General features: G+C 41.4%; 1 protein-coding gene across 2 annotated transcripts in view; it reads right to left on the bottom strand.

Annotated features, from left to right (window-relative positions):
* Positions 1 to 16,811, bottom strand: part of LOC117337363 — a 90,209-nt gene that overhangs the window by 27,933 nt on the left and 45,465 nt on the right. For both annotated transcript variants that reach the window (XM_033898321.1, XM_033898324.1), the window contains exon 2: positions 13,545 to 14,906. In XM_033898321.1, coding sequence (XP_033754212.1) covers positions 13,545 to 14,818 — 1,274 coding nt within the window. In that variant the 5' untranslated portion in view covers positions 14,819 to 14,906. The remainder of the gene's footprint in view (positions 1 to 13,544; positions 14,907 to 16,811) is intronic.

Genomic DNA, 16,811 nt, shown 5'->3' with positions numbered 1-16,811 from the left:
GTTTTGCTGTACAGGCAGAAAGAATGAGCTCTCATAGAAGGTTCTACTGTGTAGACAGACAGAATGGTCTCTCAAAGAACGTTTTGCTGTACAGGCAGAAAGAATGAGCTCTCATAGAAGGTTCTACTGTGTAGACAGACAGAATGGTCTCTCAAAGAACGTTTTGCTGTACAGGCAGAAAGAATGAGCTCGCATGGAAGGTTCTACTGTGTAGACAGACAGAATGGTCTCTCAAAGAAGGTTCTGCTGTACAGACAAAAAGAATGGTCTCTCAAAGAACGTTCTGCTGTACAGACAGAAAGAATGAGCTCTAATAGAAAATCTTCTGTACAGTCATAAAGAGTGGTCTATCAAAGAAGGTTCTGCTGTAAAGACAGACAGAATGGCCTCTCCTTAGGTTTTACTGTAGAGACATAAAGATTGGACTCTCATAGAAGGTTCTGCTGCCAGTTTTCTCTGAGACAAGTTATAAACAGGAAGGATGATCTCAGGAGGCAAATTCTACTGTTGATGGTTATTTTCTAGAATTTTTCAGCCTGTATTTATATCTATTATACTCCAATGTGTTCATCGTCAAAGAATTTGGTTTGAACCTTATGAAATATTCATGAAGTTTCTTTCATGCAATGAAAACACATTATGAAGTCAACATTGGGAGTCTGCTATATTTGGAAATAGTGTTTAAATACAACTGTAAAACAGTTTTATTTGTGATTCCAACTCCCATATGACATGATATATCTAGGTATACAATGGATATATGCATGTAGTTGGTATATGTTGCATGCATGTGATAGTGAGGTCCAGTGCCTGCCTCTGCAGGCGCCGCTGACATTCTTTGCTGTCATGTGCCCTGTCTAGTGTGTTCTGCAGTGACAACATATCGCCTAAAAACTATTACATGCTATTCTTAATTAAAGTCGTTAATGACAGCCACTTTATCAGCTAGTGGAGACAAGTGCTGTCACTGCACTCACTAGCAGGGCCAGGCTGCCACGATCTGACAGTGGAAAGGAAGTTGATATGGCAAAGGTCAGCAAGCATTATGGGTAATTATAATGAGAGGAGTAATGAAAAGGGAAGGTTCCTGAAAAGGTTTACATGGTCTTTCCTAGAACAGCTAGAGGGTTTTAGTGATCTCTAAATATGGAAGCCAACGCAGAAATTGATTAATCACTGTAGCTCACCATACCAGCTAATTGTTATTTTATTATGGCAGTTTGCATAGAGAATTCTATTTGATGAGAGGATATTTCATGCTATAAGCCTACATGCCTCAGTAACTTGTATGGGAATGTGCTTGTTTTAGTGGGTGTTGCAACTACAGTAGTCCCCAGGTATAATCCTTGAAAGCTTGAAGCAAAAACAAGAAATAAGAGAATATGCCGGCCAACATCCAAAATGTTCACAAAAGGCATGGATGACTTCGATCATATTCATTGATTATCTGAAAGACTTTAACAAGAAAATGTCCCGAGAAAAACACATTATACTTAATGAGTTTGAATTGAAAATGATCCCAACAAAACAACCAACTTTGGACATGTTTTTAAAACGATATTTGTACATTATAAATAAAATCTCGCGATCCGAAATAAGATTAAATAACAAATAAAGTCTGCTGTGATCCTCCTAAATTATCCTGACCCAAAATTGTTGTACATAATTTGTTTGACTTTATTTCCTGTTAATTTACTCTGAAAGTGAGAAACATAGCCTGGGATCAGCTGTATCTTCATTAACAAATGTTCAACAATACCATTTACTGCCAAGGTCAAAGGTTTAAAAGGTCAAAGCAGAATTTGTTAATTCTTCCTCAGGCAGTGGCATCAGTCGGTTACAGTCCTTATGATGGTAAATACTTCACTGTTGTTTCCTTTGCAGAAATATCAGTCCTAAATGCATCATATATGACATAATATTGACTACATGTTTGAAAATGATTGACACTGACAGGCCCGCCAGTGGTGAAATATTCAGCTGAATATTGAAATAAACAGAGTAAATGTAAGTGAGATGTACTTAAAAGATTACTGCCTTCTTTTTGCGGCACTTTGGCCTGAAAGTGTTGTCTGTGATGGAATACTCACATCCAGCTGGAGTATTATATAAGCCATCCCTCGACAACATTAAGTGACCATAGTGCCCGGAGGTTCGGGTACTATGCCATCTCTCAACAACAAAATCAGACCATAGTGCCCTAAGGCTCCAGTACTATGCCGTCCCTCGACAACACTATCAGACCATAGTGTCCTGAGGCTCGGGTACTATGCCACCCCTCGGCAACACTACCAGACTATTATAAGTGCCCTGAGGCTCCGGTACTATGCCATCCCTCGACAACACTATCAGACCATAGTGTCCTGAGGTTCGGGTACTATGCCGTCCCTCGACAACACTATCAGACCATAGCGTCCTGAGGTTCGGGTACTATGCCAGCCCTCGACAACACTATCAGACCATAGTGCCCTAAGGCTCCAGTACTATGCCGTCCCTCGACAACACTATCAGACCATAGTGTCCTGAGGTTCGGGTACTATGCCGTCCCTCGACAACACTATCAGACCATAGTGTCCTGAGGTTCGGGTACTATGCCATCCCTCGACAACACTATCAGACCATAGTGTCCTGAGGCTCGGGTACTATGCCGTCCCTCGACAACACTATCAGACCATAGCGCCCTGAGGCTCGGGTACTATGCCGTCCCTCGACAACACTATCAGACCATAGCGCCCTGAGGCTCGGGTACTATGCCGTCCCAAGAAAACACTATCAGACTATAGTGCCCTGAGGCTCGGGTACTATGCCACCCCTCGACAACACTATCAGACCATAGTGTCCTGAGGCTCGGGTACTATGCCGTCCCTCGCCAACACTACCAGACTATAGTGCCCTGAGGCTCCGGTACTATGCCATCCCTTGACAACACTACCAGACTATAGTGTCCCGAGGTTTGAGTACTACGCCATCCCTCGACAACACTACCAGACTATAGTGTCCTGAGGCTCGGGTACTACGCCATCCCTCGACAACACTACCAGACCATAATACCCTGAGGCTCGGGTACTATACCGTCCCTCGACAACACTACCAGACCATAGTGTCCTGAGGCTCGGGTACTATGCCATCCCTCGACAACACCATCAGACCATAGTGTCCTGAGGCTTGGGTACTATGCCATCCCTCTACAACACTATCAGACCATAGTGTCCTGAGGCTCGGGTACTATGCCATCCCTCGACAACACCATCAGACCATAGTGTCCTGAGGCTCGGGTAATATGCCATCCCTCTACAACACTACCAGACTATAGTGTCCTGAGGTTCGGGTACTACGCCATCCCTCGACAACACTACCAGATTATAGTGTCCTGAGGTTCGTTTACTATGCCATCCCTCGACAACACTACCAGACTATAGTGTCCTGAGGCTCGGGTACTATGCCATCCCTCGACAACACTATCAGACCATAGTGTCCTGAGGTTCGGGTACTATGCCATCCCTCAACAACACTACCAGATCGTAGTGTCCTGAGGCTCGGGTACTATGCCATCCCTCGACAACACTATCAGACCATAGTGTCCTGAGGCTTGGGTACTATGCCATCCCTCGACAACACTACCAGACTATAGTGTCCCGAGGTTCGAGTACTATGCCATCCCTCGACAACACTATCAGACCATAGTGTCCTGAGGTTCGGGAACTATGCCATCCCTCGACAACACTATCAGACCATAGTGTCCTGAGGCTCGGGTACTATGCCATCCCTCGACAACACTATCAGACCATAGCGCCCTGAGGTTCGGGTACTATGCCATCCCTCGACAACACTACCAGACTATAGTGTCCTGAGGCTCGGGTACTACGCCATCCCTCGACAACACTATCAGACCATAGTGTCCTGAGGTTCGGGTACTATGCCATCCCTCGACAACACTACCAGACCATAATACCCTGAGGCTCGGGTACTATACCGTCCCTCGACAACACTATCAGACCATAGTGTCCTGAGGCTCGGGTACTACGCCTTCCCTCGACAACACTACCAGACTATAGTGTCCTGAGGCTCGGGTACTATGCCATCCCTCGACAACACTATCAGACCATAGTGTCCTGAGGTTCGGGTACTATGCCATCCCTCGACAACACTACCAGATCGTAGTGTCCTGAGGCTCGGGTACTATGCCATCCCTCGACAACACTACCAGACTATAGTGTCCTGAGGTTCGGGTACTATGCCATCCCTCGACAACACTACCAGATCGTAGTGTCCTGAGGCTCGGGTACTATGCCATCCCTCGACAACACCATCAGACCGTAGTGTCCTGAGGCTTGGGTACTATGCCATCCCTCTACAACACTACCAGACTATAGTGTCCTGAGGCTCGGGTACTATGCCATCCCTCGACAACACTATCAGACCATAGTGTCCTGAGGTTCGGGTACTATGCCATCCCTCAACAACACTACCAGATCGTAGTGTCCTGAGGCTCGGGTACTATGCCATCCCTCGACAACACCATCAGACCATAGTGTCCTGAGGCTTGGGTACTATGCCATCCCTCTACAACACTACCAGACTATAGTGTCCTGAGGCTTGGGTACTATGCCATCCCTCTACAACACTACCAGACTATAGTGTCCCGAGGTTCGAGTACTATGCCATCCCTCGACAACACTATCAGACCATAGTGTCCTGAGGTTCGGGTACTATGCCATCCCTCGACAACACTATCAGACCATAGTGTCCTGAGGCTCGGGTACTATGCCATCCCTCGACAACACTATCAGACCATAGCGCCCTGAGGTTCGGGTACTATGCCATCCCTCGACAACACTATCAGACCATAGTGTCCTGAGGTTCAGGTACTATGCCACCCCTCGACAACACTATCAGACTATAGCACCCTGAGGTTTGGGTACTATGTCATCCCTCGACAACACTATCAGACTATAGTGCCCTGAGGTTCAGGTACTATGCCACCCCTCGACAACACTATCAGACCATAGCGCCCTGAGGTTCGGGTACTACGCCATCCCTCGACAACACTACCAGACTATAGTGCCCTGAGGTTCAGGTACTATGCCACCCCTCGACAACACTATCAGACCATAGCGCCCTGAGGTTCGGGTACTATGCCACCCCTCGACAACACTACCAGACCATAGCGCCCTGAGGTTCGGGTACTATGCCACCCCTCGACAACACTATCAGACTATAGTGCCCTGAGGTTCGGGTACTATGCCATCCCTCGACAACACTATCAGACTATAGTGTCCTGAGGTTCGGGTACTATGCCATCCCTCGACAACACTACCAGACTATAGTGTCCTGAGGTTCGGGTACTATACCATCCCTCGACAACACTATCAGACCATAGTGTCCTGAGGTTCGGGTACTATGCCACCCCTCGACAACACTATCAGACTATAGTGCCCTGAGGTTCGGGTACTATGCCACCCCTCGACAACACTATCAGACTATAGCGCCCTGAGGTTCGGGTACTATACCACCCCTCGACAACACTATAAGACTATAGTGTCCTGAGGTTTGGGTACTATGCCATCCCTCGACAACACTATCAGACCATAGCGCCCTGAGGTTCGGGTACTATGCCATCCCTCGACAACACTACCAGACTATAGTGTCCTGAGGCTCGGGTACTATGCCATCCCTCGACAACACTATCAGACCATAGCGCCCTGAGGCTCGGGTACTATGCCGTCCCTCGACAACACTACCAGACTATAGTGTACTGAGGTTCGGGTACTATGCCATCCCTCGACAACACTATCAGACTATAGTGCCCTGAGGCTCGGGTACTATGCCACCCCTCGACAACACTATAAGACCATAGTGCCCTGAGGTTCGGGTACTATGCCACCCCTCGACAACACTATCAGACCATAGCGCCCTGAGGTTCTGGTACTATGCCACCCCTCGACAACACTACCAGACTATAGTGTCCTCTATATAAGGCAGTACTGTATAACTCTGTCGAGAAGACACAGCTGTCATGCTATCACACAGTCAATGGAAGATGTCTTTCCCATCCTTCACCGAACGTGTCTGTATAGACTGAACCAGTGGAAACCAGTTTATACAAGTAAATAGCATTGTGACATTAGACAAGCTTCACCATCGCAGAGCATCGGGAACTTACATAAAACAACGCTAAAAGATGTTTTTACAATTTCAAAGGCACTTATCTATCTGACTGATCGAAGACTTTGTGGCTTATTTTCAATTCCAGTTTCAATCATGTCTCTCATACAGGACTGGCTATAATGATACTGTTGACCAGGCATTCTCTCAGAAATTATCTCACCAGAATGACATGCTCAATGTACTGGCAGAGCAGGGGAATGCAGAGTGGATGTTGTTTTTATTCTAATAGAAAATAACTTTAAAGCACTGAGGCTACATACACACTTGACGAATGTTACAGGGTACATATACCTGACGAGGTGTGACAGAATACACAAACTTGACGAGGTGTGACAGGGCAACACCAGTAACTGAAGCATCATACACATTTTATGGCTTGTTCTAGCTGAACCTGTATCTACATCAAAAAGAAATGCCAATATATTGTATTACCTACACAAGAAAAAAGTCTTAGCAATCCATGTATGTAATATGGTGCAACATTCTGTCGCCCTGAAACTACGTGACTAATTTGGGTGATCCTACATGGAATGAGTAACCTAGTCTATGCTCTGTACTAAATATTTTGTTGAGTTATAACTCAAGAAATAGGTGGCTGTGATCAAATATTGGAATCTGATCAAACACTAATGCCAAAGATCTTACCTGTCATATCATATGTGATATGATACCAAAGTCAAGGTTGTCAATAGATATCCTAAAGAGGTAGGTCAATAGATGGTCAAATTGATTTTGGTATGTAAATCTAATAACCCCTCGAATCTGTTAGGATGTTCCCATGATGTCCTAAATGGGTCAATAAGTAGGTCACATTAACCTAGTTTTACGACATAGGATATCCCATACTGGAAATAAAACATACCGTAATTTCTTGTGTATTGCATGCACCTTTAGATTGCCCCCACAAGTCAAAATAATGTTTTTTATAATTTGAAATCTTCAGATTGTCCGCTCTGGAGCTTGCCCGCGGGTTGTATGGTACGTAATTAAGTACACATTCACTATCAGGAAAAGCACTCGCTGTGTGTGTTTACAGCTCTCACATTTGAGACCTGTATTGCGTAGATGACTGTTCATTAATGTATTTCTAGATATACTTGTCGGTTGTTCTTACTTTTATCTCCACATACAGGTAAATATACCTTTCATATTTCGAACATAATTTAACAGCAATATTGTCACCTGATAGTACACCAGGGAAACACAAAAAGTTAACTTGACAATATGACAAGTATTGTAGAGCCCACAGTTTTTAATGATTTTTGGAAAACATTTTGTCAGATAGCCCGCAGTTTTTATGATTTTTGGAAAATATTTCGTCAGATAGCCTGCAGTTTTCATCAGATAGCCAGCAGAGGGCAGTTTTTAATGTTTTAAATCATACAGCTTGCAGGCGTGAATATATACACAAAAATTATGGTAATTTGTCTCTGCAGATCTGGTGCCAGAACTTCATCTAAATATAAAAACTTTGATCGGTTTTATAGCCAAAGAAATAGGACGGGAGATTAAGTCCAGTTACACTGGAAGCAAAGCACACAAATTGTAGCAATATCTGCATTTATTAAAAATCCATGTGAGATTGTCAACTATCAATAATGCACAGCATGTCGAGACAAACAAGCCTATTAAAACATGAAAGAATGGTTACTGTTCCCATCACAAACAGGAATTAGGGACACGAATCAATACTCCAACAACACGTGTAGGGATTATGGACACGAATCAATACTCCAACAACACATGTAGGGATTAGGGACACGAATCAATACTCCAACAACACGTGTAGGGATTAGGGACACGAATCAATACTCCAACAACACGTGTAGGGATTAGGGACACGAATCAATACTCCAACAACACGTGTAGGGATTAGGGACACGAATCAATACTCCAACAACACGTGTAGGGATTAGGGACACGAATCAATACTCCAACAACACGTGTAGGGACTAGGGACACGAATCAATACTCCAACAACACGTGTAGGGATTAGGGACACGAATCAATACTCCAACAACACGTGTAGGGATTAGGGACACGAATCAATACTCCAACAACACGTGTAGGGATTAGGGACACGAATCAATACTCCAACAACACGTGCAGGGATTAGGGACACGAATCAATACTCCAACAACATGTGTAAACTGATCTCATTACGAAAAACCAACCATGAAAAACAAACACGTATAAGAATCTGTCAATATTGATTGGAGCTATTTGTGGTTGTCATTTCATCCTAACTCCGGAAATGGAATATTTCCGATCAGCTGTTTTTCAGGTCACCACTGACAACCAGGATGTCCACTTGCAGACAGATATTGTATTAAAACACAGATAGATATTAGCTGTGATGGTTTTATTGTTGTGTCCGTTGTATTTGGTGTATAACATGATCACATCATCAAATCTTAAATACCAACATTTATTGTAACATTGGAAGACATACTGTGTGATAGATTTACAATCAGTTTGATTGACAACACAATACCCCTGTACTTATCTGCAAATAAGCTCCTGCCCACAAATAAGCCCCTGCCCACAAATAAGCTCCTGCCCACAAATAAGCCCCTTCTTTATTTCTGCAGAATCTCCAATTTTAAAACAGTAAATTAAAAGTGGTTTACAAATATATGCCCTCTTCAAACTTTTCTGCTAAGATTTTACACTAGACGAGGGGTTTATTTGAGGTTAAATATGATATAACGTTTTTTCAGACTCCTATAAGACACATATAGGTACTCATTGGTTGTATCAAAAATAACGATGAGTTTACTTTTATTTTAATCAAGTCATATTTTGAGACCAACGACATCATATTGTGAGACCAATGACATCATATTGTGAGACCAACGACATCATATTGTGAGACCAACAACATCATATTGTGAGACCAACAACATCATATTGTGAGACCAACAACATCATATTGTGAGACCAACGACATATTGTGAGACCAACGACATCATATTGTGAGACCAACGACATCATATTGTGAGACCAACGACATCATATTGTGAGACCAACAACATCATATTGTGAGACCAACAACATCATATTGTGAGACCAACGACATATTGTGAGACCAACGACATCATATTGTGAGACCAACGACATCATATTGTGAGACCAACAACATCATATTGTGAGACCAACGACATATTGTGAGACCAACAACATCATATTGTGACACCAACAACATCATATTGTGAGACCAACCACACCATATTGTGAGACCAACGACATATTGTAAGACCAACAACATCATATTGTGACACCAACGACATCATATTGTGAGACCAACGACATATCATATTGTGACACCAACGACATATCATATTACGAGACCAACGACATCATATTGTGAGACCAACGACATCATATTGTGACACCAACAACATCATATTGTGACACCAACAACATCATATTGTGACACCAACGACATCATATTGTGACACCAACAACATCATATTGTGACACCAACAACATCATATTGTGACACCAACGACGTCATATTGTGAGACCAACGACATCATATTGTGAGACCAACGACATCATATTGTGAGACCAACGACATCATATTGTGAGACCAACGATGTCATATTGTGAGACCAACGACGTCATATTGTGAGACCAACGACATCATATTATTATACCTCATGTTTATAACAGTGCCTGTGATTAGCCGAAACGCATCATGTGGAAGGGGGACAAAACATCGTATCACCCTGAGGCGGGTGAGCCAGGGAGATAAATATCATATCTCCCTGGACCGTGTGCCCCCATCGCGACCCCTACATTCTGTTGCGAGGAGTTGTCTCCCTTCCAGTTATTTACAAATGGCAGACGAACAGAAACGCAAATGTTTTCATGCAGTCGAAGAAGCAGAAATAGATAAAATTCTGCAAAACAAGATTGCTCACAACACGAAAATATCAACAAATGTACACGCCAACTGTTTCCAAGAGTTTCTAAAAGAAACTGTCAATAACACTTTGACTTGGAATCGTATCAATTGAGCGACCGGGATCACAGGGGTTTGTGATAAAAATGATATTTCATATCTTCAGTTCAGTTTTGAGTATCATCATTACTGATTATTTTTTGGTATAATTAGGGGATAATACGTTGTTTTGAGTGGCTATACTGGCGATTAGAACATGAAATTTGGTTTTAACTTGAGACCGATAGGTCAAGAGATTTAAACCAATTTTCATGTTCTAATCGTCAGTATAGCCACTCAAAACAAGAGGCCCAATGGGCCTGTATCGCTCACCTGTCTCTACACCAACTTTGAAGTTGATTGATGTCATTTCTACACATACTATGCTGATTACCTCTTTATTCAAATATCAGTGTATGCTTGGTTTTTCATATCAATAAATTTTCTAGTCCATTCAAGCATAATATTTGCCTAATATCAGGTTTCAGAGACTCTTGGCTATCGCAAAATTATTGTTTACAGATTTAAGCCGATTTCACCCCTGTGACCATGAATGTAGATCAAAGTCATTTATTTGAACAAACTTCATAGCCCTTCACCCCAGCATGCTACAGGCCCAATATCAAGTCCCTGGGCCTCTTGGTTATTGAGAAGAAGTCGTTCGAAGATTATAGCCTATTTCACCCATGTGACCTTGAATGAAGGTCAAGGTCATTTATTTGAACAAACTTGGTAGCCCTTCACCCCAGCATGCTACAGGCCCAATATCAAGTCCCTGGGCCTCTTGGTTATTGAGAAGAAGTCTTTTGAAGATTATAGCCTTTCTGACCCATGTGACCTTGAATGAAGGCCAATGTCATTTTTTTTTAACAAACTTGGTAGCCCTTCATCACAGCATGCTACAGGCCCAATATCAAGTTCCTTGGCCTCTTGGTTATTGAGAAGAAGTCGTTGGAAGATTATAGCCTTTTTAACCCGTGTGACCTTGAATGAAGGTCAAGGTCATTTATTTGAACAAACATGGTAGCCCTTCATCCCAGCATGCTACAGGCCCAATATCAAGTCCATGGGCCTCTTGGTTATTGAGAAGAAGTTGTTTAAATAAAAAGTTGATGCCGGACGGACTGCCGACGGACGCCGCACCACAGCATAAGCTCACTTGCCCTTCGGGTAGGGAAGGGATGGAACCCCCCTAGATCTACCCTGGTGTTTTGGGGTTGAGAGGGGGTAGGGGAGGAATGGAACCCCCCTAGATCTACCCTGGTGTTTTGGGGTTGAGAGGGGGTAGGGGAGGAATGGAACCCCCCTATAGATCTACCCTGGTGTTTTGGGGTTGAGAGGGGGTAGGGGAGGAATGGAACCCCCCTAGATCTACCCTGGTGTTTTGGGGTTGAGAGGGGGTAGGGGAGGAATGGAATCTCCCTAGATCTACCATGGTGTTTTGGGGTTGAGAGGGGGTAGGGGAGGAATGGAATCTCCCTAGATCTACCATGGTGTTTTGGGGTTGAGAGGGGGTAGGGGAGGGATGGAACCCCTGTATATCTACTTTTGCTGTATGATCCATCCATCTGATACAGTCGTCTGTTTAAGTACAGGTATTTCATCAATATGGAAATAAACATTTTTATATGTTTAAAAAACTTGCAGTATGGGAATAATATCTCCAACAATATGAAAATATTCAGAATAGTCTGTTTCATAAATAAACATTGACTAGCAATATAAAATAAACTTTTGTGTGGTGCAATAAAATAGAAATCAATGTTTTTATTACTCCAGGGATGTTTTGACACTTTCAACATCAAACATGATATTTATGAAGTTTGACTTAATCTAAAAAAAAAAAAAAAAAGTGCACAAAGGCAAAATCATACCATTGAGGCAAATTGAAGTAATGGTAAAACATGTAGAATTTTATAAACTGTGTTAAAAAGGAAATCAGGAAAGGTTTTTTGCAGATGAAATAAGATAATACTGACATAGGAGAGAAGGAGATAGTTCACAATGTGTCATTTTGTTTTTCATCTTCCTCATGAGCTGGGGACTATCCTGACCCTTGGTGCATTTTAAATAACATATGAATGGAAATTGGAACCAACTTCCATCCAAAAACCAGCAGGTTCAGTTGATGATATGTCAATATAATCTCAGACCAATAGTATGACGTCAACATCAGTGAGTGCTTCAGAATCAGTCAAAGAACTTTGATTAATTAGCATACTAAGCACCTCTGGTCCTGACCAGACTCTACCAGCTGACCAATAGGGAATAATCTTTATCGCACATAATATGTAAACCTGGTAAATACCGGCTACAATATACTGCTCGGTTAGAGAAAATATCTCTTTAACTTGATCGGTTGAACGTAAGACGTAATAATTAATCCAAAGGTCCAGTTTGACCCAGAGTGGAGACATTGAAAATCTAATTTATCATGCTCTATGTTGAAATTGAAATCTGATGAATCACTCTCTTCTCCTTTATTTGAAAATATGTTAGATTTGTCCTTGATCTTCAGATAAGATTGTGTAGATTAGTAAATTGCTCCTGTCTGCACTCATATGAGATAAAAATGACCAAGCTAACTCATTGTGTGCTGCTCTACCAATTACATAAGTAAAGGAAACTGCCCTGGGTAGTTTTATCACATGTACAATAAAACCTGCCATATATATACCTATACATGTGTAAATTGTGTATTGAGATACAATTGATAGTTTTCAAACACCTGTATATATTGACGGTCTCAGCTTTTACCTGCTGACCTGGAACGTGACCTTTTCAAATAAAGACTTAGCACCTCTACAGAATTATTTAAATCTATATTATCTGTCAAAATGCTTTTAACTGTCATACTTTCTTATTGACAATATTATTATAATAGATACGGTTCAAGGCTACATGCATGACCTCAACTCATGTCATGTGCTCAGCCATCTGTTACAAACAAAAACGATGAATAGCAGACGACACTTGTTAGCAAGATTTAAAAATAGATACTAATCATCAAATAAACAATTTTGAGCTAAAGAGATTGACTGAAATTTACCTGTAGTTGTGTGTTACGGTACTTATATATCTACAGAACGGCCCAACGAAAACTTTTTAAAACTATAATGTTATATACAGAAGAAAAGCACAGTTTGATATACATGTGTATAAGTAACGTACTACTCCAGCCCACCACATGTTCCAATCGTTATATTTCTATTTACAAAAATAAAGAAATATGAAAAAGCTATACTAAACTATACTTATAGGAACTTTATACAATGTTGATAACACTTTATTCAAGTTTTAATAACAGTCAACATCACTGTCGGTTATAAACATAGTATACAGTGGTACCTCAAATGTCTGTACAAAAACATCTTGAATTTTACCTATACAGTTTACCTGTACTGTTATACTAACACTGTACAAAACTTACCTGACATTGAAGATTTTCTCAACAAACTGTTTCATGAAGCTCATACACTCCAACGTGATGTCATCAGGCTGGCTTTCTATACTGTAAGAAGAGCTCCAAGAGTTCTCCGACCCCATTGATCCAGTCCGGTGTCGTACCTGATATCCCCCGAAGTCGTTCTCTGAGGAGTCAACACTAGTCTGCTGATCGTAACCTCCCCAGTCAGAACTTTCTATACTACTGACACTCTGATCAAGAGAGACCTGCTTGGTAGACACATCCTGTGTATTCCTATCTACGCTGGTGGCCTCAATCTTTTGTCTGTGGTTTGACAAATCTTTTTCACTCTCCTGATCATCATCGAATGACATGAGATCTCCAAGAGGGATCAAACTCCTCCGGTTTGAACTCTTGGAGTCTGGTTCTACCAATGCTCCCACCTGATCTGCAACTTCGTCATTATGTTCAATCTCCTCTGGTTGTGGGACATAATCGTCAAAAAGCATTTCATCCACAGTGCTTGATCTACGCTTTGTCGTCGTAAATTTTGGTGCCCTTGGTCGGGATCCATTTTTGCTGAAAACTTCAGAAGGTGTTGATTTTCCTGAATCAGGGGAAGATATGCAAGGTGACGTTGGACTTTTTATATGTGCAGCACTAATCTTATGTCTATCAATGAAATTTGATTGGTCAACATGTACGTCTGCTACAACCTGATGGTTATTTCCATTATTATATTGAACATTGTCCTTTTCATTTCGCTCATTTGCACTTTTTTCTATGAATTGATGATCATATTGTGTTTCAATGGTATCCCCAGGCCTTTTACCTGTTGGAGAATAGAGAGGCTCCTCAAAGCTCATGTTCATATTTGATAAAGAGTGGTTGTCAGCATTTCCACTACTGTCAGAATATCCTGAAGAGCTGTCATGGCGATCACGGCCATATTGAATTTGAACACTTGGGTTTATAGTTGAGGCAAAAGAACTTACAGATTTTGTATCATAATTATCATGGTCAGGAAACAACAAATCTTTTGATTTCTCACTAGTTGGGGTTGGGAGAAATGCTGGACTATTTTCACCACTGCTGGAGTCATAGCTACTGCTAGAAGACTTTGTTAGACGCGCTCCAACATTTTCAATCTTTGAGGAAATATTGTTCAACAATCCATTCTTTTTTGCAACGACAGAGCTGAAAAATCTGGACGTTCCCTCGGAAATACTTGACGATGAAGATCTCTGTTCCTCATCGCTACTTCCTCCTTGAGATAAACGCCTCCGTAGGAAATCCATGTTGGAAAATTATTCTAAAGTCCAACTGTTTGTGTCTGTTCCTATTCAACTTGTCAACTTTCTGTAGTGCACATCAACTGTGTCATTTCTGTAAACACAAAAAAGTATGACTTCTATAAATAAAGTGACCAGTTGCCATAGCAACCATAATTTTGAGAAAAATAAAGTGGCATGCACATCTACACATGGTCCTCTATATTTGTGTGAAGTTTCATTGAAATTGGCCATTTAGTTTAGGAGGAGTTGTCCGGACAAACTTAAAGTTATGGTTCTTATCAGAAAACCTGTTTATAGTGACCAGTTGCCAAAGCAACCATAATTTTGAGAAAAATAAAGTGGCATGCACATCTACACATGGTCATTAATATTTCTGTGAAGTTTCATCGGAATTGGCCCATCGGTTTAGGAGGAGTTGTCCGGACAAAATGCGTCTACAGACAGACGGACGGACGACCTGATTCCAGTATACCCCCCTAACTTCGTTGCGGGGGTATAAACACTGTATTTTATCATAGAACATACAAACAGCACAGATGCCCAGTGTCTTGGCTGCCATCGATCAGACATTGTCGGTTTGTTGTCCAGAGCTACAATGTATGTACTTTGCAGCTATGTCAGAGCCCTGGTAATACTTCCAAAAACAAAGCTTGCTATGACAATTTTAGCTTTTGGTAAATTTTGACAATTTTGTACCAAATTTGGCAATTACTGTACTTGCACCTTAGATGCCCTGACCTGAAAGTCTAGCTTACCAGAGTACCTTGTTTCATTAACTTACAAGTTGATGAAATTTTGTATTCCATGTCTTTGTATACCTGCCTGACCTGGTTCTATATATAGGATTCTCCCTTTATTTACTCCATGTTATTGATTAGTCAGAATTCTCAATTACTAATGGTGAGGCAAATGTCCTTACGTGACCTCAATATTTCCATTTCCACTCACACAAATAGATATACAGAAACCGCTATGATATTAAATAAAAAGACATAAAATAAGTCAATGTTATGAAATGAGAAAGTGTGTGCTGTAGGCAGTTTTTCAAGTTCATATAAAGTTCATTGCACAAATTTCGTGTATAATTAAGTTTATCAAAACAAAGTAGACCTATTGATTTCAACACATTTAGTTTGAGACACAGGGACTTGATCATATCTCCAGCCTATATCTGCACCTGTAAAGACTGTTTTTATTGACATAAAGGCTGGACATTTGGCCTGGTAGAACCATGGCAGAATTTCAAAATATTTCAGCCTCTGCATTTGCCATATAAAAGAGTTTAAAATTGGGACACATTTGTTCATTGTTACCCATTTCATATACACTTGACCCAGAGATGTTCATACCAAAGGTAATCCAAATCCATTCAGCATTTCTGGACAAGTAGTTTTCAAAGGAAAAATTCACTTTGTACTCTGAGAACAGATATGGCATAGAATCACAATTGATTTATGCCAGTTTAAGCTAAAAGTTTGTCAGTCGGATAACATATAGCAACCATTTTGGATTTCATAATGATCCAAACAGCTGGTTTTATATCCATGTCCTTGACCTTTACACGAAAAGTCGTGTGATGAATTTTCGAGTAAGAAAATAACACTTACGGTACAGACAAACAAGGTGATGATCATCTGAAGCACAAACTAGATAAATCGGTCAGAGTAATGACTGGAAATACCACCAATATAACTCGACCTCTGGGACAATATTTCAGCCTTGGCGCTCCTCGAGTACGTGTGTAAATAACAATAACAGTTGGCTACAACAGGGGACGGAATGGTCATTAAGGCTAAACTCCTGATAAATGTAATATTTTGACGCAGTAAAAACCACTGCCAGGACAGAATAACATGTTATGTATAAGAGTGTGTTTCAACTGTCGCCTTTGACTCTCCAATGTACTTGTCTGATATTGTGTTTATTTGTAGATTATATAACAAATTACATTATCAACATCGATCTACATCGGTACAATTTATAAAACTTATGTTAT

This window comes from Pecten maximus, chromosome 11 (assembly GCF_902652985.1).
Source record: "Pecten maximus chromosome 11, xPecMax1.1, whole genome shotgun sequence".
In the NCBI taxonomy this organism is placed as follows: Eukaryota; Metazoa; Mollusca; class Bivalvia; order Pectinida; family Pectinidae; genus Pecten; species Pecten maximus.
The sequence above is the reverse complement of the archived record's forward strand: the minus strand, read 5'-3'. Positions and strand labels throughout refer to the sequence as shown.